General features: G+C 38.2%; 2 protein-coding genes across 9 annotated transcripts in view; one reads left to right on the top strand and one right to left on the bottom strand.

Annotated features, from left to right (window-relative positions):
- Positions 1 to 2,398: 2,398 nt before the first annotated feature.
- Positions 2,399 to 8,768, bottom strand: si:ch1073-145m9.1. Its single transcript, XM_040131517.1, has 6 exons — positions 8,040 to 8,768; positions 7,609 to 7,704; positions 7,131 to 7,243; positions 4,631 to 4,754; positions 4,359 to 4,531; positions 2,399 to 4,232 (listed from the first exon to the last, which is right to left on the bottom strand). The coding sequence occupies exons 1-6, from the start codon at positions 8,077 to 8,079 to the stop codon at positions 4,167 to 4,169; spliced, it is 612 nt and encodes a 203-aa protein (XP_039987451.1). The 5' UTR covers positions 8,080 to 8,768; the 3' UTR covers positions 2,399 to 4,166.
- A 218-nt stretch (positions 8,769 to 8,986) lies between these two features.
- usp32 (ubiquitin specific peptidase 32) overlaps positions 8,987 to 25,963 on the top strand; it is an 84,902-nt gene continuing 67,925 nt past the window's right edge. For 7 of the 8 annotated variants that reach the window (XM_040131515.1, XM_040131511.1, XM_040131509.1 and 4 more), the window contains exon 1: positions 8,987 to 9,241. In XM_040131515.1, the coding sequence (XP_039987449.1) occupies positions 9,184 to 9,241 (58 nt within the window). In that variant the 5' untranslated portion in view covers positions 8,987 to 9,183. The remainder of the gene's footprint in view (positions 9,242 to 25,963) is intronic. The other variant, XM_040131512.1, reaches the window with a different exon arrangement.

Below are 25,963 nucleotides of genomic sequence, written 5' to 3'. Positions count from 1 at the left end.
ATGTTTTGGGTCGTTATCCATCTGTACTGTGAAGCACCATCTATTAGTTTTGCAGTATTTGGCTGAATCTGAGTTGATTTGACCACTCCTAAAGTTTCTATTATCTGTCTGATAGGTTTGTTTTGTTTTTTCAACCTAATGATGGCCTCCTTCATCTGCATCGACACCTCTTTGGAACATATATTGAGAGTTCCCCTGAACAGCTACTAAATTTAAATTCAGCACTTGGAATCAACTCCAGACCTTTTATCTGCTTAATTTGTCATGAGATAACAAGGGAACAGGCCACACCTGGCCATCACCTGGTCAAATTTCCAATTACTTTTGAGCCTCTGAAAATGAGGAACTATGTATAAAATTTGCTGTAATTCCTAAACTGTTAACGCAATATTTTTGTTAAACCCCTTGAATTAAAGCTGAAAGTCTACACTTTAATCACATCTTGATGGTGTTGTTTCAAATCCATTGTGGTGGTGTACAGAAGAAAAATTACAAAAATTGTGTCACTTCACAAATACTTATGGACCTAACTGTCTGAGTTGTGAGCAGTTCAGTCGTAGAGTGATTTCACCTTCTCAGACTGTGGAAGAGTTTATGAGCCCTAGCAGAGGCCAAACACAAGTTTATAACAAACACTAGGGTATTTCAAAAGACCCTCAGACCATTGATTGGGAACCACTGATTGCTCTGGTGGTATCTAGCCATGCAGATATTTTAGGTTTTAACATTACAAGTTCCAGTGGAACTGAAACAATAGAAAACTGGAGTAAACCAGAGGGATACTTGAAATTAAATGTTGCTGTTGTCTCTTTTTTTATGTAAATTTTCAGTACTATAAATTCCATTCACTTTCAGAGGCAGAATTTTCAGAGATAGTCATCTCTGAACCTTGGCAAATCAAAACAAAAACTATCCGCATGGCAGAATACAGTTAGAGCTGTAATCATAACTATTCATTCTGCACCCTTTAAAGTAGTGTAGAATGAATAGTTATGGCTGTGTAGTCACGGACAAGCTGAGTCAAATATGAAATTTGTTGTTGAATAGAGAAATAACTAATGAGATTTTGCTCTGAAATGTTGCTTACTGATGGAACACGCGAAAACAGAGTCCAGCTAGAAAACCAAATTAGGGATTAATATCTACAACGTTACTGAAAATCTGATGCCTTCAATAAGTACCCCACTGTTTTGTTTTGTTTTGTTTTTTTTAATGACTGAAGAAAAGAAGCTTTGCCTTGCTGTTGCTTCAGTGCTGTTGGACATCTCCCTCTCTAATAGTGATGTGAGTGAGTGGCTCCAGCTGAGGAGGTCCAGCCTTAGCCCCCTTAAAAGGACGCCCAGCTACACTCTTGGTGCTTCGGCTTAAACAGGCGCACCCTCTTCCCAACACACACCCTCCCTCTAGGTGACAGATAACGTTTGTCCAGGGCATACCTGTGGTCGGTATTTCCAAGCAGTTGAAGATTTTAAGATTAGATTTGTACCATTTGCAGAGAAGTGCATATTACTGTAGAGCTGGGCTTATTAGAATGGTCAATACATATCTTGTCCTACAAAATTAATAATTGCAAATATTTTAATGGTAAAATCTACCCTGAGATACTCCTGAACTGTTAGATATCATGTTTAATCCATTCTAGGTGTTATTTTCTTCATTCCGTCTGCTTCATACTCTGCTACACTGACTGCTTTTAATCAAAATTCATTTCTCAACTTGTTGTATTGCATTCTGGTCTATTAGGGCTGCTGTTTTCGACCCATTGGCAAGGGATTTCTGCCTCTTCTGGAATGGCTTATTCTCTGTACAACCTGTGAAAGTTCTATAAAGATTGTCTTTTTCACTGAATTTTACATGAAGCATTTTCTGTCCAAACTCTAGCTGAACTGTCAAGTCTCTTGCCACGATGTCACATTTTCTGTTTGGCCAGCAGTTTTTCCTGTTAAAAAAATGTGATTTTTTTTTTTTTTTAACAGTGTTTAAGTGTGTTTTTCCTTTAATAATGACCCTGAGAAAATCAGCTGACTGATGGAATGTAGGAGACAAGGCTTGACTTGACAATATCTACTGATATCTGAAAGGGATTTAAATAGTTTTGGTGCTGGAAGGGTGGTGAGTCAAAGGGTGTGGGCTTGCTAAGAAAGTTGGACAAATGCTCATTAAAGCTGTGACCTCTCCTTTCTCTCTGAAAGTTTAGATGAGATGATTGACACAAAATGTGACAAGGAGATGTTTCACTGTTTTTTTTGTTACTGCTTCACTGTTAGCAGCAAAAACATTAAAACTTCTGTCATGGATCACAAACACCAGGCGCGTTTTTCTCCTGTTCTCACCTTAATCTGTAGGTAAAATGAAACATGCCCAGACAAATGTGATAAACATACAAGAACAGTTTTATATTGATGGTAGTACATATTAAACCCATAACCCATTGTTTCCTTCCTTGATTAATGGATCTTTAGTGGTACCTCTGTGCATCATGACCTGTTTTAGACACACTGTATGGCCAAAAGTATGCAGATACATACTTTTGTGCACTTTTGGTCTTGGACTGTTCTTCGTGGCTTTGCTCCCTTAGTACCAGTGAAAGGAAATCTTAATGCTAGAGCATACAATGTGATCTTTCAGGCAACATTTCAGGGAGCACCCTTTCCTGTTTCATCATAGCCATCCACCCAAGTGCGATTGGTCTAACTCTGAGTTGTGTCGTCCGATGGTGGATAACGACCAAACTTCCTGCGACTGTTCAGTATTTTATTGCAAAGCACCAGTAATGGCAACAGCATAACCTACCTGCAATTGTAGAGAAACATAACATTCACAGGATCTCTCCTGTATGAATGCTATCTGTAACTTCCAAGGGAAAAGTTTAGAACATAAAGAGAACATAATGCATGCCCATATTACAAAAAGATATATACAGTTCTCATACCCCAAAAAATTCTTTCTGTAAGATATGACAATAAAGAAATAGCTATGCAAAAAGTCGCATAACTGCAACTGAGAAACTAGGCATGTACAGGGTTTCTCTTGCATAAATACTGGGTAACACCATTAACATTCACACTAGCCAACATGGTCTCAACAGTAGACTCTACTGTTGCAAGCTACATGGCGGTCCTGCTAAACGTGCACAAAGCTAGGTCCACAGAGAAATTGTTTTCCAAGTTTGGCATCGGAGACCTTGACTGGCCTGCACAGACCCCTGACCTCAAAACAATCCAACAACTTTAGGATGAAATGGAACTGACTGCTGGTTAAAGTCCAGCCGTCAAATAGGCTAAAGAGGTCAGTTCTATTGAAGTGTGTCTTCTGAAACACTCCTTTTACATGTCGAGTGCGTAATTGCATGCTACACTTGATATTCAAGGGATCAACAATATCTTCATTGTTCAACAACTACAAATAGGATTGTTAAAATTTTAAAGTAAAGCTAATTTGCCACATATTCAATGAAAGCAAAATGTGTAGAAATGTGTGGAAATGTCAGATGTTTTTCCTACTATTGGCCCAAAGCACAGAGGTGGAAAAATTCCATTTGTTACATTTGTTGGCATTTCATGGGCTGGGCAAATGGTATTATGAACATATCAAATACTTCATATGCACAGTAAATGTCTATGAGACCCTACCAACAGTACTTTATTGTATAAACCTATTCAAACTATTAATAATTAATATCATGACAAAAGCAAAAAGAAAGCCACAGCTTAGCTTTTTTTAACACAGTCAACAATCATCAAAATTTTTTTCAAAGATAAACTGTTGCTGTTACCGAATCCATTTAGGTCATTCATCAAAGCATTTTCCAAATATTAGACATTAAATATGATTGCTACTACATGAAAACGTGAGAGGTCAAAAGGCAATAGTTGTTGTCAGATATTTTCACTGTCATCTTCTACGTGTAAAAAAGCCACATATTTTAACATTAATGTCCAGGTAGATCCAATATGGTGGGTAATATCTAAAATTAATACATTTATTTGCCGTAATAGAAAAAAAAGTTACAATGTAGCTCATTTTACCACATTCTCCCACAACGATGACAGATTGTTTCAGCTTTGGAGAAAAACAAATGTGACCTGATGCCATTTTTCATATAAAAGAGAATTGTACCCCATCAGTTTGACAGGACTGTGTAAGATGACTCTGCTGAGTGGCTTTCAGTTCTTCTTCTCTCCTGGCTCATCATTGGTGAGGTATTCAATGTGTGTCCATATACACCACATCTGCAGAGAAAAGGATGGTATTACATGTATATATTTTCCTACTGAGCAGCAAGTATTTCAATACAACTTTTGTCATCATGTTTGTGATTATCACAGGTTTTTGGGTGTTTAAGGGTGAGCTCCTACCTCCACTGAAAGAGCCAGTAGGCGGCCTGCAGCCAGCAGCATAATCCCCAGCGCCTGGACCCAGAAAGGCAGATAGAACCAGTTGGACAGTAAATCCCACTGATACCAATACAGCCACAGAGGGAGGCAGTGCAGCCCACTCACCACCCATGTACCCAGCGGTGTCCGAAACCCTGGCAGCACAAAGTTCAAATCAACTCATAGAATCGGTGATTACATTTAAGCTGCACAGTATATCAACGCCAACTTATTTACAGTGGCACACTTGTTACCGTTTGCCATGATGGCCTGTACGAATCGAGGGCTAGTGGTGAAGCTGTTCTTCCAGTGGCCACCTCTGGCGTTGTGGTTACACAGAAACACACACCATTCCAGCGCAGAAACCAGCCAACCCCACTACAATACAATGCACAAGACATCAGACAAGAAAGTAGTAACACCATTGTAAATATGGCACAGGACAAGTGTGTCATCAGACAGTTAGTCACAAGTAAATGAAGAATAAGTCAATCTGATTGCGATCAGATTGGGTGGTTTCGGTGAGTGTTCAGTGTGATGTGAAAATTAGGAGACAGGAGACAAGATATGCTCAATATATATATTAACATGCCAAAACCTGAGAGACAGTGAGTGACCTAGACACACACACACACACATATACCATAAATATATAATTAATATATATATGTATATTGATCTTGGTGTTGTTTCATTGTTCTTTTTTTCTGTTATTGTGAACTTGGGTAAATTATATTTTGATGCTAACGCAACATTGTTTTTGAAACTTTCGTGCCGAAAAAGATTTTTGTCCAAAAAGACCAAAAATACTGGTACCTTTACATTTGTTTTAACAGACTGCTCTAAAATAAGTTGAAATTGACAAAAAATATTTGGTCTCCACAATTTTTTTGCACTAATATAACTCTTATTAATGCTTTTCCTTCCAGAACTTTAAAGAACACTCCAGCAATTTGCTATCACACTTTCTTAATTTTGGGACAGGCTGAAATATTCTGACTTTCTCCAAGATCACAGGAACCAACACCTCACAAAATGCAACTCATTCACATCTTTCATTATGCCATTTTATGATTTTTGAGATGGGACAGATTCCCATGTTTACTACCTGTCATTCTCATTTTTATGACTGCTCGTGTGAGGGTTAAATAATACTGAGCATTATCAATAAAGCCTTCTATCCATTTAAGTCAGGTTGAATTACTGACGTGACAAGTCTGTATTTGTTTGCCATTTCAGGTACTTCCCTGTTATTATGCCCCAAGGATATATTGGGCAATCCCAGTCATAATTACGACTGGGAAATATGCCTAGTAAATGCCCATGTCGTTCAAACTCCACGTGTGCAGTTTGGAACGTAGGCTGTCACACAAGCCAGGACACTGCCACTTGACAGAGCTCCTCCAAAGCCACAGGAGACATTATACCAATGTTCTCACAGGCTGAACAGTACTCCCCATAACTAGATAATTTACTTTGATATTGAAAATAAATCAGTCCATAAAAAAAAACAGCATTAACAGAAAACCTACACCCTGAATTTAATATTTTGCAGCCCAGATTGAAGAGGAAATGACTGCAAAAAAGAATTCTGTATAGCCATGTATGAGCTTCCCACTGGTTTTTGAATTTAGATCTCATTGCTGTGGACTTCAGAACAAAATTTTTGGCATTCAATCTTCTATTCCCTCCACTTCAATATTTGCAAAATATTTATCTTCATCATCAGCTTTTCTCTTGTAGCCAAGTCCAAGGTGGTTGGCTACAGTGCCAATGTTAGCAGACTTCTTTACATTCTGTTAAGAAACACTGTACAAGTAATGGACACAGGAACATTAAGGTCTCTATAAATGGGCTTGTAGCCTTGAGATTGTCCAATCTTTGCTCCAGTCTTTTGTTTGACCTGCTCTGATGTGCTCTCTGCTTCTCCTTGTTGCCTCCTCTTCAGAAGGGGACAGAAAATAATTTTATTTTTTTGTCACCCCCCCCCCCCCCCATTCTGAAGCAAAAAAATTCATATGTAAAATACTTAAGCATTTTTTATTTTCAAAAAAATTACTAAAAGAATTTTAATTATTTCATACAGCAGTGAAACCAATGGCTGCCTCAAAGGTAAACCGCATTCAAAAGAAAATTATGGTTCAAGTCGGAGAATGGTCTGTGTAAAGTAGACAATTTATTTAATTCATTCATTATTTTAAATGTTAAAACATGTAGAAACACTGGCACTGTTCTTTAATCAACTGTAAAGGGGTTTGTAGAAAAAAATGTGTGTGCTAAATAAGGTCTTAAAAAAAGTAATGATGATGATGATACTCAAGTACCATACTGTGTATGGTATCAAAAATGCATAGCCCTTGCTAAAGCAGCAGAAAACCTGCTCTGTGTTGCTCCATGTGAATCACAGAGCTCCCATGTATATAAACATAAAATAAACAGCACAACAATTCCACAAATCGATCCTGACTGCTGTTAACAGTACAGGCTGCTGCTCTTGTGAGAGGAATGTAGGGTTTGATTTCTTGACAAACACTAGGCTCCTTTGTATTTACTGGTGATCCTTTAAATGACAGTGACCATTTCAAAGAAACTGTGTGCAATAATGTGTGTAGCTACTGTAAATCTAAGAGAAGCTGATTTAAAAAGATTTCTAATACGATAATCCTACAGTAACATCACAGCCTAAACTGAGCAATCGGTGCGGGATGTACATATACAGCGCTGTACGTGTGGAATGTTCTGCAGCCACCAGACCTCAAAGAGCTGGCCCCACAGCATGCCTCTGCCAAGATTGTCCACCACTACATCCAGCCAGGCCCCGAACCTGGAGCTCTGGCACAGACTCCTTGCCAGCCACCCATCCACTCCTGCACGGAACACATCATGACATACTGAAGACAGAACGCTAATATCTTGTACGCTCAGTAACTATTACTCCTGACGACGAATCTCTGGGTTTTGAAGCTAGATCCAACTCTTGACTACATGCAATTCGTAAAATTCTGTATTCCAGCCATGCATTCGTGTGATATAATTATCAGCACTTCATTAATATTACCTTTCATTTTAAATCAGGTTCTCCATTTGGTGAATTGCAGGTTTTATGTGATATGATAGGATGCAGCTTGACTTATGGAGGTACGTGATATAATATGATGATAATATGAATAACAATGGTAATATACCAAACTTGATGCTGCAGGTCAAACAAGGTAAACAGAGGCTACATTACCATCGAGTGCTATTGAGACGGAGTATAGTGGGACAAATACTGCTGGTGTCTCATAGGCCCCCCATGCAGCAAGCACCAGACCAATCCTAATGTATCCTGAAAGTGAAAAATAAAGACATAAGAAATCCCCCTCGAATTCTGGACAGACATATGACACTTGTCCTTGGATCACCATTTGCCAAGGTCGGTTCAAATTTAATCACGAGCTTTCACATCACAGTGGCCTCTTTCAGCGTCTAAAATTACAGTTTAGTGACCTTCGTGTGAATAACGAACTAATCGATGCTGTAATGCTCCAGCGGTCCAGCTAGTGTATATTTGTAGGAATGGCCACGTTACCGGGCCCTTCGCGGTGCCACAGGGGAACTGAAGCTCATAAAACATAGAAAAACAAGATATAATTCCTTATAATTCAACCATTTGTTTCTCACCAATAATATTCGGCCAGTACAGCAAAACTTGGAGTCCCATCTCCAGTCAGTTACGAGTGGTTCCAGAAGAAAAAAAACAATGCAACCTGCCCTTTGAGCCGACCTCTCTCTAGCTACCAAAAACCAGCACACTACATTTGTTATTCTAAATCCTCTGACACGGTCATCCTCCTGCGTGTTTCGTGCGCTCTACCTGTTCGCCACACTACCTAGACGACGTAGGCCTGCGAAGCCGCCGTACGCACGGAACGTCAATCCGAACTCCGGTCGAAAATCCGGAAAATAAAACCACGCCGCTACATTTTAAACACTTAACGTTCTTATTGTCTGCGTGGCAAATACAAGGATGTAGGGGAATGGCTAACCAGTTAAACGGCTGGGAATGTATTAACGTTATCGTTCGCGTCCAGCCGGATTTGTTAACATTCCCAAACGAAACCAAAGTGTGAAACCAAAACCAAATGGAGTGGTATTCAACGGAGGTACCTCGCCTACGAGTCAGCCAACTTAACCTGGGGTTCGGCGTAAGGCCTCGCTTTAAACACGAGAAGAGCAACGAGCCACCACAGGCCCAGTATAAAACGTATTGGTTTTCTTTGTGCATATGTGAATAAAATTACATCTGGATACATACTCGACATTACATATTCAAAACTTTAAAGGGCTGCACAGCGTACTTTCGGTGCTACCAACCCCATCGCCGGGGTGAATGTTATCTGGTGTTATTCAGCAGAGTAGCCACAAGATGGGGTAGCTCACGCTTTTTTTTTTTACAACCTACGCTCCACACACTCACGTATACACATTAACAGCTCGGTGTAACCCGAGTGAGTCAAAATGCATTTTTGTAGTTTGTAAAAACAGAGGGAAAAACTTAATGGAATGACCGAAGTTGAAAAAAAAGGTTCCTGTCTGTCATTCGGTTGTGTTTACAGGTATTTGAAGGAGCTGATCAACTGACCTGTAGAGTCAGATCATGTGACAGAATGGAGGCGTCGCTGAAAACATTCACCCGTTCACCACATATACACACACACACACCACTAGGAACCTATTTCACAGTAAATGGATAAGGTGTTTGACACTCCCGGTCAACTCAGCTCGTAACATTTATTTCCTAACATTGCAATGAAATGAAGGGAGCATGGGGGCCAAAGAGTCGAGGATAGGATTCCTGTCGTATGACGAGGCCGTCAAGAGAGGTAAGCCGAAAAGCAAAGTGACAAAATCCACCTCAGTTGCGCTAGCTTAGCTGAATATCTGGTACTAGGCTAGCCTGGTAAATATGAGGAGGACATTCTGACTACAAGCTAAAGCCCAGTGGTTTAAGTGGCCTTGGTTATTGTTATTATTGTACAAAGTAGACAATTGTTAAATAAATAAATAAATAAATAAATAAACACACGGCCTCTACGGCACTGCTAGGACCCATAATTGAATTCGGCATATAAACATTTCGGAAAGCTGCCTGGATTTTGATTATGTGTTGAGGTTAACTTATGGCTAAGCTTGTATTTTCAGCTGTCGCCTTCCCCAGAAAATACACTACGTTGGGCTGGTAATTAAAGCTAAATTGTTGTTAAAATTCGGTTTATAGATTCTTTCCATCCCGAAATGAGGTATAAATCATGGCATTATCTTAATAGCACCGACTGGTATTTTATGAAGCGTGAAGCAGATTTTTGGACCGTGCTTGGTGTGACGTTCTCTCCATAACTGCCAAGCGTTACTCGTGGGGCTAAGGATGGGCTGGTGTGACAGTATTTTATCTGAACAGTTGTGCCGACATCCTTGCATGCGTGCTAACTTTTCGGCTGACGATACAGTGTGCCACTTAGCTTTTATCACCTTAGCTAGCTACCGCACAGAAACGTTAATATCTGTGCTGCTACTAGCTTACTTATTTAGCCAGACAGTTAGCTGGCTCGCTACAGCTAAGTACCCAGAGGGAAATACCTCCAGATTGCTTGTTTTATTTTTGCTTGACATCGGCTAACGTTGATCGTCGGTGCTTGTGCTAGTGGACTGTCGGTTTGCTTCTGCTAATCTGTACACACATGAGCTAGCTGTGTAGTCAGGGCGTTTAGCGGAACAACAAACAGATGTGCTTTGCATTGCTGTCAAGGCATTCAGGCGCTTAAAATTGAGCTCCTGGGCATTTTTTAAAGTGAGGGAGCCATTAGTTGATCTCTGATAATATCAAGCAGGGACTCCTAGGCCTGTATACACTGCAGTGTCGGTTAATGTATTTCACCTCATACAGACTCATAGGTACATCTACAAAAGTATTTTGCTGTCATATCAGGTTATATGTAGGGGTACGTCTAGATACAGCAAGCTAAGCGCAAAGCTGGGTAACGCTGTGTTGTAATTGATGCATAGTTTGAGTGTTGGTGCACTTATGTAAGATGTGGATGAGCATTTATCAGGAAGCACATACCCCTGATGGCCTTCGTGTTGCACTTTACTCCCTGGGTTGGCAACAGCGGACCTTTGTCAGTGTTGATTCCAGGCTATGAGTGGCCGTTACACATTTCATCCAGGACAGTGTGATATCTTTACTAGGGTCCTGCAGGGAGGGGAGACTGGCCTGTCCTTTGCATTCACATTTAGCTAAATATTTCTGGTCTTTTACTGATGTGTAAGTTATTTTTAGTCAAAATTCATTAAAATTATTGTTTTCGCACACAGGCCCATGCATGAATAAACCTTGTCTTATGGTGTCTTTTATTACCTACATGGCATATTATCCCTATCAGCTCCTTGTGTGGTGGTTTGAACATTCCTCTAGCTGATTGCTATTCCCACCCTCATGATCACATGTGACCACACACACACACACACACACACACACACACACACACACACACACACACACACACACACACACTTACACACAGGGGCGGTTGAATTATCCAGCCCTCTAGCCTTATCTGACCAGTCACATGGCAGCATTCCTAATACCCACAGCAGGCTTGACTGTAGCAATTCCGGGGTCATTTATCATGGAAACTCACTCAGGTAGGACACCAGTAGGATAATAGTCAGGGACCATCCTGTTGGAAAGGTTAGGCTTTGATGTGTTCCTGTTATAAGCTTAGGAGCATTCAGAGTTCCTTCAAACCTAATTTTGTGGGGTTGAATGTATCCTCTCTGTTCACTTTTACAGTCTCTAACTGCAACACTGTGTGACTGCTGGAATATATCTACAGTAAAACTAGATCTTTTGTAGTTGATTTGTAGATATTCATGTTCACTGTAGACTCAAAATAGGTTACTCAAGTGTCTGATGCTCAAATATTTGCATCTGATAGTCCTGTTAGATGTGCATATTCTTGAATACAACAAAACTTGGATCAGTGCTGCACAAGTTTGCATTATAAGTGTGATAAATTCAGTTACAACTACAAAATGCACTCAGTAGAGGCATACCTCCGCCATAGCCAATGTCAAACCACCCTGAAACCCTGACTTTAGAGGAAAAGATTCAAATTCATAGTAAATAATCTGGATTTGCCCCAAAATTTAATAGTTTCTTACCTAGCCCACGCCCCATCCCTCTACCAAGTTTGGTGCAAAACGGTTCAAAAGTTTTTGCGTAATCCTGCTGAGAAACCAACAAAAAACAAACAATGGTGATCACATAACCTCCTTTGGTGGCGGTAGTAAAAATTTTATTGGAATGGATGAAACATTAAAGTGTTCCCAATTTGAAGTAATATAGAACATATCAGTGCGGCTGCTTGAAATGCCAGGTATGTTTATGAATTTTGTCAACCTATACAGAGATACAAGGATTTTAAGCTCTGACAGGTCTCTGCCACAATAAAGTAAAGTTGCCATTTAGAGCAGAGACTCAACGGACACATGTTGCAAAGAGCCAAAATAGGAGGTGGACAAAACGGTCCATTACACCAGAGTAAAATACTGGGCATCCAGGTTTTCAGAGGTGAAAGTCCTCTTCCTCTTTCCTGAAGTGTGTTGAGTGACGGATGATGTCAATCAAATGTATGTATGTACTATAATATACTGGGCTATGATATGTACTGAAATGGGCAAGAATTTGTCCCGTTTCATTATTACTGTGCAAAATTAGCATGTACGATAAAAATTATTTATAAAAGGGTCAAAAGGCACAAGACTGCATACATAACTTAAGGAGAAAGGTCATCTGAAGTCTGAACATTCAAACAGTTTGGTGGCTTGCAAGGATAAGGATAATGGGAGTGTATAACTTGTAAATAAATAAATTCAGCAGTTTGAATAATTTCATATTTTACTGTTGGATCAGTTCTGATGCAGTGTCTGTTCCTAAATGAAGGACAAAGTATGAAATCCTTAACTTTTTAATTTCATAGCCTGGGCAGCTGAATATGCTTATTGTGTCCTTTTAATGTACAGAATTGATAGAAGAAACAAGGTTCCTAACGAATGCGGATGAAGCATTTACAACGTTTTGGTATTGTAAAATTATCCAGAAGGCTAGTGTGATTCTGTGTTGAGTAACATCAAGGTTAATGTTTAAAATAATCTCCTTTTTTAAATGTGAGTTTACAGTGGAGAAACAATAATCCCAGAAATAGCAGCTGAATTTATATCCCAAATAATACCTGACAATGTTCAATTACCAGAACTCCTGTCTGACCATGCCAGAAATTTTGACTAACCTAAATGGTAATTATGAAGCCATAGTTTGTTGAGCTGTTGTGTTGCATTGCATCACTTTGTAACACTTGGCAATCACTCTTCCACATGAACATATGCATAGTAGTCTTGGTTAAAAATTTCAGATGATGGGCAGCTTTGTGAGACCAATTGTCTCTGATCCCTAATGTTAATTTTTGTGAAGCTGAATAGTTTATACCGAACCTGAATATGCTGACCTTTTGTTTGCGAGACAGGCCCCAGTTGAAAAGTGTATATCTGTTTGTATGGGCAGGTCTGGTAAAGATGTATAAGGATATATAAATGCTTTTGAAACAGGCTATATATCCTGTGTGTTCATAATGTTCTTATGAATCAGATTCTACTTCATAGTTTTCCCCAGAAAGACCTTGGAGTACCCTCACAGGCCATTTGACCCTTTTTGGTTGACCACCACATAGCTTAATAATGCAACCACCATGGTCATCATTTGAACTACTGTGACACACAGCCTAACAGTCACCTGAGAACTGCATTTATGCAGAACTACCTTGCATTTCTGGTCGACGTCAGCAGGCCTTATCAGCCTGGTTGATAGACCGCTGCTTTGCATTCGTACCTTGTGCTCCTTGGATGTGGATGTAGATTTGTCTACTGCTGCAACAAAGACTTCCAGTATAGTGCTTGCTGTGGAAGCATAGGCAGTTCATTGTTTAGACTGTTGCAATTTGTATGGTAGCGTATTACAATAGTATATTTTTGGGTTGGCTTTGGATAGTAGGGTTATCTGGGGTGCAATTTAACACTTTATAGACAATGTGCAAACTATAGGATGTGTAGATGACATTTGACTGAGATGTTAAAAAACTTGATACCAACCATACTGTGCGTGGTTTGATTATTGTAATACATACATACAGTGCATTCGAAAAGTATCAAGACCCCTTCACTTTTTCACATTTTGTTATGTTGCAGCCTTGTGCTATAATTAAAAAAAAAAAAAAAAATTCTCTCATCTGTCTACACTCAGTACCTCATAATGACTAAGCAAAAACTGAATTTTATTTTTTTTCTAAAATTTTAATTTTATTAAAAAGGAAAAACTGAAATATCACATTGACATAAATATTCAGACCATTTGCTATGACACTTAATCAGTCAATTTAATTTACCACAGGTGGAAGCTCTGCAGTCTTAAATTATTACTTTGTGGTGTTTATTTATAATTCAATAAACATGGTGTTACTTTAATCTGTTCTTTAAAATCTTAATTTACTCTGATTTACTGCAAACATATGTTACGTCACTGGTTAAAAAAGGGTTTTATGATGGAAAAAGAACATTTTATTTAATAATATTAACTGACTACTAATAGTTAACATGGATGTCTATCGATCAGGAATGGCCTGCCCTATAAATGCGAATGTCTTTGAGTGAATGAGTGAGTGAGTGATAAAGTTACACCATTGGTTAGCCGAATGCCACGTGACTGAGTGCTGGCATTACACCTCTGGTCAGCTGGCCGAGGGCTGACTTTCCCCATTGGCCGTTGCTCTTTCAAAATGAATTGCCACAAACAGTTTCTATTGCATCATCAGGGAGGCGTTTACAGGCAGTGTTGCCTACTCTGTGCCTTTGTCGCTAGATTTACCAACTTTTCACACCCCTTTAGCGACCTTTCTTCACAGGACCTTTCTTCTACTTTTCGTAGAATAGAGTTACCAGTATTGCCCTGCAAACACGAGGTCAGGCTTTCCGTGCGCATGCCCACCTCTCTCTCATTCCTCTGACCGCACAGCAGCTGACATAGATGTGAATGAGCTTCTAATCTTCTCTCTGAGTTATCATTTTATAAGTAAATATAGCCAAAATTACAACACAGCTGTTGTCTTTAATTTATGTGTATGGTGATTTTGTAAGACAATGTTGCACTTATAAAGTCAGGATTTTAGCAGTGCAGAGCAGCAGCTTGGAAATTTCTTGGAAGTGACTGCTGGTTAGCATGTAGTCTTAAAGGGCTGCGTTTCAGTCACTGTTTCATACTCGTTCCGTTGTCTGACAACGGAAAAAGAAAAACATTTAACTGAGAACAGCATTATTGGGAATTCGGCTGTAATTACTTTAATTACTGTACATGTGAGCACAGACACTAAAGAGAAAACGGGTAAAGGGCGGTCCAGTCATATACCAGGTTTTGACTTAGTCTTGATTATAAGTCAAAGTAGCTCTAACCCACAACTCCAGTCTTGTTTCATTGGACTCCAGGTTTGGTAACTCGTGACTCCAATTAGCTTTTCTGTGTTATTGGTTAAAATAGATTGTGTGTGTTCATAATTGTAACTTGGATGAAGATCTGACCATATTTTAAGATAAATTCTAAGCTGTAAACAATTTACTTGCCACTGTGGTGAAAAAAACGAGTTGTAGTTTCCCAGAGTCTGAGGTAGTGTCTTCAGATGGCTTATTTGGTCCAACCGACTTACCAAAACCCAAAGACATTCTGTTTACTTCCCATAATAGCACCCATGGTAGCTTCTGTTTCAGTTGTTGTAAGTCATCAGCTGAAGTGGACAGAAGTTAAGAGAGTACAGTGAGCATAGGACTGGCATCCGACTGATACTTATTCATTAAAGTAGGCCCAGATTGACCAAGATACTGATCCCTATGACTGGCTTGCTACTCTGTTTCTAATCATGTAAATCCAGTGGTACTTTTTAACAACAGAGATACACTTTTCACTTGTCATAGTAGGAGCATAACATTAATGAGGGCTCTGTTCTATTCAAGTGTCCCAGTAAGTCATGACGGTGTGACAATGAGCCAAAGGACCCTTAAACTGAAGCAGGAAAATGGAATTCAGACATCACTAGTTGTATTATTTACACCTGTGCATTTCCTACTGTGACCTTTCAGAGTGTCACCTATTACTAACACAAGGTTTAGCTACAACAAAGCACTATTGTCCTGTTTATATAACATGATAGGTGAATGTGAATATTTTAGTTTGATTCTGACACTTTGCAAATTTCAAAGTTTTACCTCCCTTTGAAAGGTTTGACTGCGTCCAGTTTTTTTTGATGTTGTGTAATTAATTTCTCCCAGATATTACTGTTGCTGGACTATAGCCTGTAGCCTAAAACAAGGCCTATGCTAAACAGAGGGGATTACAGTTTTACTATGAGGATTTTTTTGAATCAATTAATGTATTGGCTCTGAAAATAAAAATAAGATATCGTTGTTTATGTTGTTTTTTCCCTTTCCAATCCCATTAAACAGCAGCAGCATTCTAAATGTTTGGTGTCATGGTCACAGGTGAAATGAAATTTTTTTTAAGAACAGCACTCCCTGTATGTTTCTGCTTGCAGGCATTTCTGTTGACAGTTCACCATGACTAAAAGGGTACCCGGGCTCATGTGAGTTCAGTATTTGCATGATGCTCCAAAAGCCTCAGTGTTTGCTGCCGGGGTGTTTCCAGTCTTGCTGATACTAGTGGGCCAGCTAGGCCCAGTTTATTTCATAGGACAGCAAATATCGAGTCATAGCAGAAGGCTCTGCTGCTTGCTGCTTTGCTGCCATGGTAATTTACTAAGGTGGTCTAACACCAAAGACCTGCTATGTGTGTGTGTGCGTTCGTGTGTGTGCGTGCGTGTGCGTGCGTGCGTGCACAGTATTAGAGAGAGAGAAAAACTAAGAATGCAATGATGTATTTGCAATAACTATTGTATGATATGGTCCCAAGCTATGTCTGAAGATTGTGTGTGTGTGTGTCTATGGAAAGTGTGTGTTTGTGTGTGGTGGGGGGGGGTTACAGAAATCAGACCCATTGTTTACTGTGAATTGAATGGTAACCACTGCAGTTAATGCAGCTCAGTGTCCACCCATTGCATCACAGCATTACAATATACAAAGTGTTCTCCATAATCTAGACTGCTTTGTTTCCCTCTCCATTTGTCCATCTAATTGTAAAAATTTTGCTTTTTATTATCTGGCAATGCTGTTTTGTCATCAAGTTGGCTCAGTAGTATAGTAGAAAACTTATCTCTAATTCACAAGCTAGACTTTTTTTTTAATTTACTGTTTGGGTTTTCAGAGGCCATGCTATGACAATTGCTGTCTAACTAGTCTTCACTGAAGAAAGAGTCAGGCCCTCATGTATGAGAAGAAATGAGAGCCAGCAGAGACTCTAGCTGAATTTCATGAATTTGAAATTGTCTTCATGGTAACCTGTACAGATTGTAACTATTGAAAGTACAATTATTGTATGATATTTTTTTCAATGAAACAATCATTTAAACTAACAAATGGCAGAGTGCAAATTGGCCTTCAGTTTCCTAAAGCCTCAATTGACGTATTCAGATAGCTTGTTATTTATGAAGAGGAATCCAAAACCAACAGTATTAATTTTACACTAATGTATAAGAAGCCAAAAATCCTCACATTTGAGATTTAGATTATCAAAACTGCTCATAATGCTCTCATACACTGTTGATAAAGTAACAACTAAATGACTTATAGGGTTAGTTCTAATTGAAATTATAAAAGAATTCACTTGGTGTCCTCACCAAAGACAGGTGGCTGTTTTTTTTTTTTTTTTTTTTGTTTGTTTGTTTGTTTTTTAGAAATTTTGGTTTAGCTACTGTTTATTCTCTAAAAGCTAACATAAATGTAGATAGTATTTGGTGTTGATCCTTGGTTCAGAACATAGGGGGTTGAGTCTCATTAATAGGAAAAAAAATATTTTCTCTACAAAATCATTGTATTTATTAAGCTTGTTTCTTCAGTTGTTCCTCAAATCTTTGTATTTTCCTGTGAATTGCTCTAGTAAGACAAGAAAAAACTCCACTTTAGTTGAACTGGTCGCAATTGGTAGATCCAGATACAAGGAGTTACAAGCTGATGTTGCTTTAGGAATGGTTTTGATGGTTAATTTGGGTTTTTTCTCCTTGTTGAATAATAGTCATTGGGAAGAGGTCAGTAGTAAGCTTTAGTTAGGCTGCCTGCATGGCTGGCTAGTCTATCCTCCCTTTTCCAGCGGTGCTTCACTGATGGACAGCCTACTATGACTGAACTGTCACCTGGCTGTCCATTAACCACATGTCATTGTGGAGACTGAGTGAGTATAGGGTTCACTGGAGTGAAGTCGCAACATACAGTCTAAATGATGAGCCATTCAACCCTGCCACTGGACTCATGGGAATTTATTATACTTGCACATGCTCAGATGCCTGAGCAGAAAGCTGCAACTACATGAGTAATGGGTAGAGTTCATCCGAATAAACTAAACTCAGTCTGCTCATCATCATCATACCAACTGATATTTACTATTTACTAACATGCTGTGCCTCACTGCGGGGCAAAGGTCTGTTGGTGTGTGAAAGCTACACAGTCTCCCTACAGGTCTGGAACTTGCCCAATTTTAAAAACGGACTAAAATCAGACAAAGCAAAGCATTTAAGATAAAGTGACCTATATGAGATATCATGAGTGTAGATTAATTGGCTGAATATGTGGAAACCCATCTGTAGTGCCAGCAAGCAGAATTGTTTAAAGCACTTTTCTAAGATCAAATAAGATGCTAATCATAATCACCTCAGACCTGAACCGGGGACGTTGCAGTTCCTGGTCAAGAGCCCAACCCATAAGCCACAGGGGCACGCCTTAAAATGTGTCCTGTACTGAGTATCAAATTGTCAAATATAAAAGTTGGCATCAAATGCTTGGTCAGCTTCTTAGTCTTATTCTGAGTAGATATTTAGATATTTAAATATAGTTATTTTTGTTAATTAATTTTAGATTGTATGTTATTTAAACAAAGGTCTAAAGGGTTCTTCATGTTAAGACAAGATAAAACAGGGACTGAGAAGTTTGGATTATTTTGTTAAATAGCAAAAGCCGTGCAACTTACTTTCATCTGCCAATTTTTTTTCTGATTAATCGTTTGGTCTATAAAATGTAAGAAAATAGTGAAAAATGTCCATTGCAGTCTCCCCACAGTCTAAAGTGATGTCATCAAATAGCTTCTTTTGTCCAACCAACAGTCCAAAACATGAAGATATTCAGGTAATTATCACATAAGTCAAAAAAAGGAGAAAGTCCTTAGAAATTAAAGGCTGGGACTGAGGAATGTTTGCTGTTTGAGTTGCTTAAAAAAATGAATTTAACTAATATTCCAAAACACAGGTATAATATCGGTACCAGTGTTTAAAAAATTTCAAACAATACCTGTAGAGACACAATACAGTGTATCTGCAGATGGTTTTATGCTTCTTGTCTTATGGATACAGTTCAGTTCCACCTTACAGTTGGGTGGCTTATGTTGCTTGCTCGTGGGCTCCTACTCCATAGTCACACAGGTACACACACCTGGAAGCTGTCCGATAAAACCACAGTGTGATCTGTTTGTCAATGAGGAGCTCCACTGAAGTAGTCAGGGGGCTAAGGATCTCACTCAAAAGCACATCAGTTTTGATAAGGAGAGAGGCAAGTGCTGTTTCTTCACTTTCCCCATTCAGATTTATCCAAGTTACAATTTTCTCCCATGATTCTTTTAGAAATAAAAAAAAAAGAATTGTTGCATCTGTATTGTGTTCATGCAAGCAAGATGGTGTATGCAAATTTTGTCATTTGTTGTAACGCACTCCTAATTTCTTAAGGAGAAATTGAATTTAAGGAGAATTTAAGAGCATTTGTTTTTCATGCTATGGGTTTCCCTGCCAATGCGAATACTGGAGAATTGTCATGTAAAAATGATATCTTAAAAAGGCATGAACTTGGATTGCAATTTTAAAGCAATTAATTGTTCAGCCCCAATATCTGCTGTTTGGGACACTCATGATTGTGTTCTCGTCCCTTGCAAGAAAATGTATTTTTCTTTTGATCTAACTGGTTTCAGGTTTGAGGCTAATTTTGGTGGCGTAATTGGTGTGTCTGCTGCTGTTTCTTTCACCACTTCACCCTGTTTAATTTTAAAAAGTAAGTGCAAAATAGGTTGGGTAGGATTTGGACAGCCTCTTTTTATTTCCAGACAACTTCCCCTCAAAACAGTTTTCAAGCAACAGCAACAGAGACATGATCTACCTGCAAAAATTTCCTAAAATAAAGAGACTGGTTTTTTGCACAAAGCAGTTTTCAGTGCTTGGTGGTGCTCACTTTCACATTCACTATGTGAAGTTGTCATTAATTGTAACTGCTGGTTTTTGTGTGCCATTCGATGATTCAGTAACTTGCAACGCTTTGCATCAGGAAACAACTTCTGTGTTTTAATAGAGCGCAGAGGGGAATTTTTTTTTTTTTACTGGAGCACTGTGTTAAAGGGACTAGGATCATATTATACATTGCTGATAGCTTCGATTTAAAAATATCTTATTTCATCCTGATTTCCTGTCCTGTGGATAATTTTAGGATATCCAGAGATGATGCATTGTTATTATGTAGAGAGTAGTTGTTTTGTCTTTTTCATTCATCTACTATATGAGGGAATAAGAAACATACAAAAAATGATCCCAGAAAAGCAGGGTACGCCACCATTAGATGGTAGACTTGTATGCCTCCGCGCTGACAGCAGCCATTGCTGGAGGTATTATGTTTTTTTTATCCGTCTGTCTGTGACCTAACCCGAAACCAGTTAGGTCAAAAGAAAAATACATTTTTTTGCAAGGGACGAGAGCAAAATCATGAGTGTCCCAAAAAGCAGATATTGGGGGTGAACAATTAATTGCTTTAAAATTGCAATCCAAGTTCATCTGGCATGAACATTCACTTGTCCCATTCTCGTGAACACGATATCTCAAGAATACCTTGAGGGAATTTCTTCAAATCTGGCATGAACATTCACTTGGACTCAAGAATAAACTTATTAGATTTTGGTTGTCAAAGGTCAAGGTCACTTTGGATTACACTCAGTTTTGCTGTTATATGGGTTAAGTGAGATAAAGGTGTTTACTATCAGCTAATTTCAGAAGTAATTTCCCTTTTAAGCCCTGAAAGCAGTCAGTTCTTTCCCTACTTGTTATGTCTTATTATCTCTTGCTGTGTTAAAGTCCTGTGACTTTAACAGGACTTTAAGCGGTGCATAAAGAGGCAAGAGTTTCAGTTTCAATTGTGATTCTACATACAGTTACATGTACACAATGTTTTTTTGTTTTTTTCCCCTCAGTAACCTAGAACTACTTTCTACTGCTTTCCTTACTTCTGAAGTCAAATCGTATGGTCTTTGTTTTACCACAAGTTCGGTCTGTCGATGGAATTTTCTTGCACTGCAAGAGCTACTTTGTGTTTGAACCCAATTAAGACTACAACAGAATAGTCATCTCTTAAAAAAAAGTAACAGAAATAGTTCCCCATTTTTTGTTAAGAAGCTGGGTGTGAAATTTACAAAATTATAATAAAGTGAATTTTATTTTGGAGAATATACCTTAAGTTAAAATGACTGTGCAAAATTAATTTGCACTGTTGAGGAGAATCCAAGTAAAAGCTATTCTTGTATTTAATTCCTTTTTCAAGTCTATATAAACCATAAAGGAGAAGCAGTGGCCGTAGTTTTAGATAATGAGACAGCTTTAACATTGACTGGTCAAAAGCAGCTGCTGCTCAGTATTAGTAGGATATTTCTGCTGTAATAGGTTTGATATTTGGTGCCTTTGTAGTCACAACTTCAATGTTTACAGTTATAACTCATAAAAATATTTTGTACTACAAGAAGTAGATTATTCTAACATTTTGCCACACAACATGCTGAACATTGCTGTATGTGTGTGTGAGAGGTGTGTATATATCTCTACCAGGTGAGTAGCTTCATAAAGCCATATGGACTCTATTGCCCTCTACAGGTGGGCATCAAAATAGCTATAACCAGATGTAACTGACCTAAGCATGGCATAAACATGCTTGTAATACTTTAGTAGTTATAAGCAGTAAACAAAATTTAATAATCGTTTATAACACGCTATAATGTAGTTGTAAGCAGATGTAACAACATATTAAGTGTGTATTAGTGCATAGTATTTGGCTGCCATTATAACATCTCCTATGAAGACATTTTTTATTACAGCTGTGTTTTACTACATTTCATTCATTATCTGTTTATATAGCAGCTTCCACTCATGGTTGCCCTTATGAGACGTTAAAGTTGTTGACAAATATAATAATAAACACTTTTATCTGCTTAAAACTACATTTCAATGTGTTTTAAACCATTCTTAAGCTGTTATACTGCTCATAAATGCTAAATTGGGGGGACTCAAAATAAAGTGTTACCACGTAGTTTCAAAATAAAAGGCCAATGAATGTTTTTATTTTATTTTATTTTATTTATATTTTTAATATATTTTATTTTATTTATTTTAGGCCAGTGAATTTTAACAATAGTTACAGTACCTCCTGGGGTCGTCATGATTAATTGAGGATCAGTTAATCATCATTGACATTGTGATCAATGGAGAATATACAAATTGAAGATGGGTAAAGTTGTCATGACAGTATTTGTGCATCAGTTCCATTCGTGCAGATGTTTTAATAACTGTACTGTGATCAACTGTAATCAGAGCTCATCATGCAGCACAGCATGAGTGGTTTTTCATGTGAAGGGAACATTTGTTTGCATTAACAAACACTTGACTGCCCATCAGACAGGAACAGATTAGAAAACTTTTACCTACCAGTAATCTGACCTGATTGCTGATGGAGAGTTGTGGTTGCTCGGGTGAAATTAGAGTAAAAACAGTATTGTGGTAATGTTGTAACCTTCTTAGCACCACTTATGCAAAATTTAAAGAGAAGTCATATCTTATAATGTCCAACGTAACACTTTTTTCCCCACTGGCCCACTTGGCCAGTAGATAATAGTTTTACTGGCCCTTTCTATATTTGCACTGGCCCAGCAGCCAAAAAACTACTTTTTTTTTTTTTTCCCCATAATTTAATAATTACAGGGGCCCTATATTGCAACACTTCTGGTAAAAAGACGTTTCAATCGTTCTCTTTCACTATAAGACATTTGTTAAATATTTACAAGATCAATGAGTACAGTACAGTACATTGTAGAGATGCCATCATCATGTTATTATTATTATTGTTATTAATATTGTTGTTATTGATATTATCGATCCTTGCCTGATGCAAACGACATCTTGAATAGTGAGACATCCAAAAATTTGGAAAGGATGGGAACAATAAATCAAACGCATCCTTTCAGGCACTCTGTGTATCTAGGACGTAGCTAACAACACCATCATCCGATGCCAGTCACAGCCCATGGAAGTCACAACACTTGTTTAGACTGCTGTCTGTGTTGTTGAAATAAAACTGAACACAATGATATATCGTGACTTAAGCTCAGCTACATTAAAGGTACACATTAGCTAGCATTAGTGTTAGATCAATACAGTCACTCAGCAGTGAGCAGCTGACAGAGTAGTGTGCGTTAGGCACAAACACATTGGAACCTGCGATAAGCAATTTATAAGTAGCCTATTTGTGTTGACCTAACATTAGTAGATGTGTTTTCTTGCTGAAAACAAATCTCAAGGCATATTATAAAAAAACAGGTGAGCACCACACAGCAACAACGGCTACGGGGAGAAAGGATGAGTGTATGATCATGTTAGTATATTGAGATATTTATATTGACGTTAGTACACTAAACTTTAAACAGCCTAAGAAGTTACCAGTCCCAGCTGTTTAGCTCAGCACAGCTGGCTACATGGCTAGCTAGCCACAAGTACCTCAGCAAAGTCTCTCATAATAATGCTAACGTTAGACTGCTATATGATATGACACCCTCAATAACAGCCGCGTTTTGGTTTCTAAACACTAAAATAAACAGATTTACAGTAATTCTGAACTTTATTTTACCTTTGACATACCACATCAGTGACATATTGGTATCCCACGTCCATGACGCTCTTAAAGAAGAGCGACAGTCAGGTCGATCAACTTACCCTGCATAAACTTTTAATAGCCGCGGGCCATCGAACATCGGTTATGTCAGACCCTTTTATATTAGGTAGGCAGCTGTAACAAAGATAAAGTATCTCTTACTCTGTAGCTGGGACGTAGTGTACCCTTTTTATCATAAACCTCTACTCGAACTGCAGTAATATGCAATCCATATGGCTAAAATTCATGACTTCAGTATGTGTCCATCCAAGTCAGTTAATCTTTTTTTATAGTTATATCCTGTCTATAAGGCAGCAAATGATGTCTAACCCATCCAGAATCCAATTATGTTCCAAACACAAAAGACTATTTTAATGGTGGATTTCTGCTTTAAATGTACTCATAAATCATTAGCAATTAAAACAAAAGATTAAAATTCTTTTGTTATTTTTTTCTGTCCAGTTTAATGGATAGAATATTCCAATATCAATGAATAAAGCGATGCTGAAAAACACATTGCATATATAGCCTGTGTTAACAAAATTATTGATAAGAACCAAGCGGCAGTATGTAAAGCAGTATGTTCAAACCCCCCTGAGATGAATATTCTGTGTACGTACAGTCAGTAGGATGCATCATAAACTGATGGTATCATTAGAAAATCAAATCAGAACAGTCAGAATAAATCAAAACATTATTTCCCTATTCATTTCCCTATTTCCCTTCTGGTGACATTCAGATCACCAGATCATTCGAATTGAGATATTTTTTTTGGAAAAAATCCTGAGTAAAAGCTATAAATCTTTCATGATATTTTGACATGTATAAGTAATATAACATCTCATATTTACCTTAAACACAGTTTAAAAACAAATTATGTACTTTAATGATATAAATAGATGATTAATAGATTAGAATGTGCCTTACGCTTCCTCCCTGCCTCATGGTTGGCCATGCTTGCTAAAAATGGGGTGTGGCTGTACTGCAGTCCACTTTAGATGATGTTGAACACTGTGAGTGGCTTATACAGTGGGCATCCAATCAAATAAGTTTGTGCATTTGGGTGGAGTCAGATGACAGTAATCATAGATCGAGATATCCTGACAATTATTTGACATTTAGGCTATAAAATGTCAAAATATAATATTTTAGCAAATTTGCATAAACCAAAATGTAATTGCTAATACTGCTCGTTTTGTCTCATTATCAGTCAAAAATCCCAAATTCTATTTATATTTCCATGGAATGGAGTAGAGCAGCTTAGCTATATTTGTAACCAGCAAATCTTTGGTATCTTTTAATAACTGAAATAGTTAAATTATTAATTTGTGGTCAATTTTTTAATTTATTTTTTATTAATATCAGGTCAGTAGACCTATTGATTTATCAAGTTATAGTGGTTTCAGTACTAGTGATTCCACATCTCTACCAGCCCTGAGTGGTGATGGTCCAGTTCAATAGACAGCACAGTCCATAGAGTGCTGCTGTAACTGGAAAACTCCATCAGTGTTTGATCTGGATGTAGTGATAACAGAGCTGAATGTGTTTCATAGCAGCAGAGCAAGCAAGGTAATTGTTGCCGTTGGGACTTCATCCTAGTATCACACACACACTGTGACATGGCTGCATAGTGCAGCAGAGGACAATAGGATATGTGTTAAATGAAGTGCTGCATGGCTGATGCTGCTGATGGTTACAGCTTCACTATCACTTTGCAGTAGAGGAGCTTTAAACTGGAGCCCAACCAATGTATTTTTTGGCCAGTTTTATCCGCTGATAATGGCTTATCACAGATATGTCGGTATTGGCATATATGTTGTCTGATATGCGCCAATACAAAAACTTTTTTTATTGCAGAAAAAGATTCTTGGGTTTAATTTAGAATACTCTCAGCAGAGTCAAGCGCTGTCTCCAAGCTAAGTTGCTAACTAGTTTGTGAAATACATTGCTGGAAAGTTGATAAACAATGACCCCATCATTGTCCCTTTTCAATATAACTCAACATATATACAGTGGCATGAACAAGTTTAGTTACCCCTACTCAAAATTTCTGTTACTCTGAATAGTTAGGTCAGTAGAAGATGGACTGATCTTCAAAAGGCTTTATGTTAAAGGTGTAATATTCTCTTAAACATTTTAAGCGAGATTAGTGTATTAATTTTTTTTTGTACAATTTTATACTGAAAAAAAGGAAAGGAGCACCAGAGAAAAGTTTGGGCACCCCAAGAGATAACTTTTACCGAGGTCCCACATCTTAGTTAGCTTCTTCGGGCTATCGCTTGTTCACAATAATCGTAAGGAAAGGCAGATTTCAAAGCTTTAGAAATCCTCTGACTCCTTAAACTTTGTTCCAACAATCAGCAGTCATGGGCTTCTCCAAGCGGCTGCCTAGCACTCTGAAAAAT

Source organism: Xiphias gladius, chromosome 7 (genome assembly GCF_016859285.1).
Source record: "Xiphias gladius isolate SHS-SW01 ecotype Sanya breed wild chromosome 7, ASM1685928v1, whole genome shotgun sequence".
NCBI lineage: Eukaryota > Metazoa > Chordata > Actinopteri > Istiophoriformes > Xiphiidae > Xiphias > Xiphias gladius.
The sequence above is the reverse complement of the archived record's forward strand: the minus strand, read 5'-3'. Positions and strand labels throughout refer to the sequence as shown.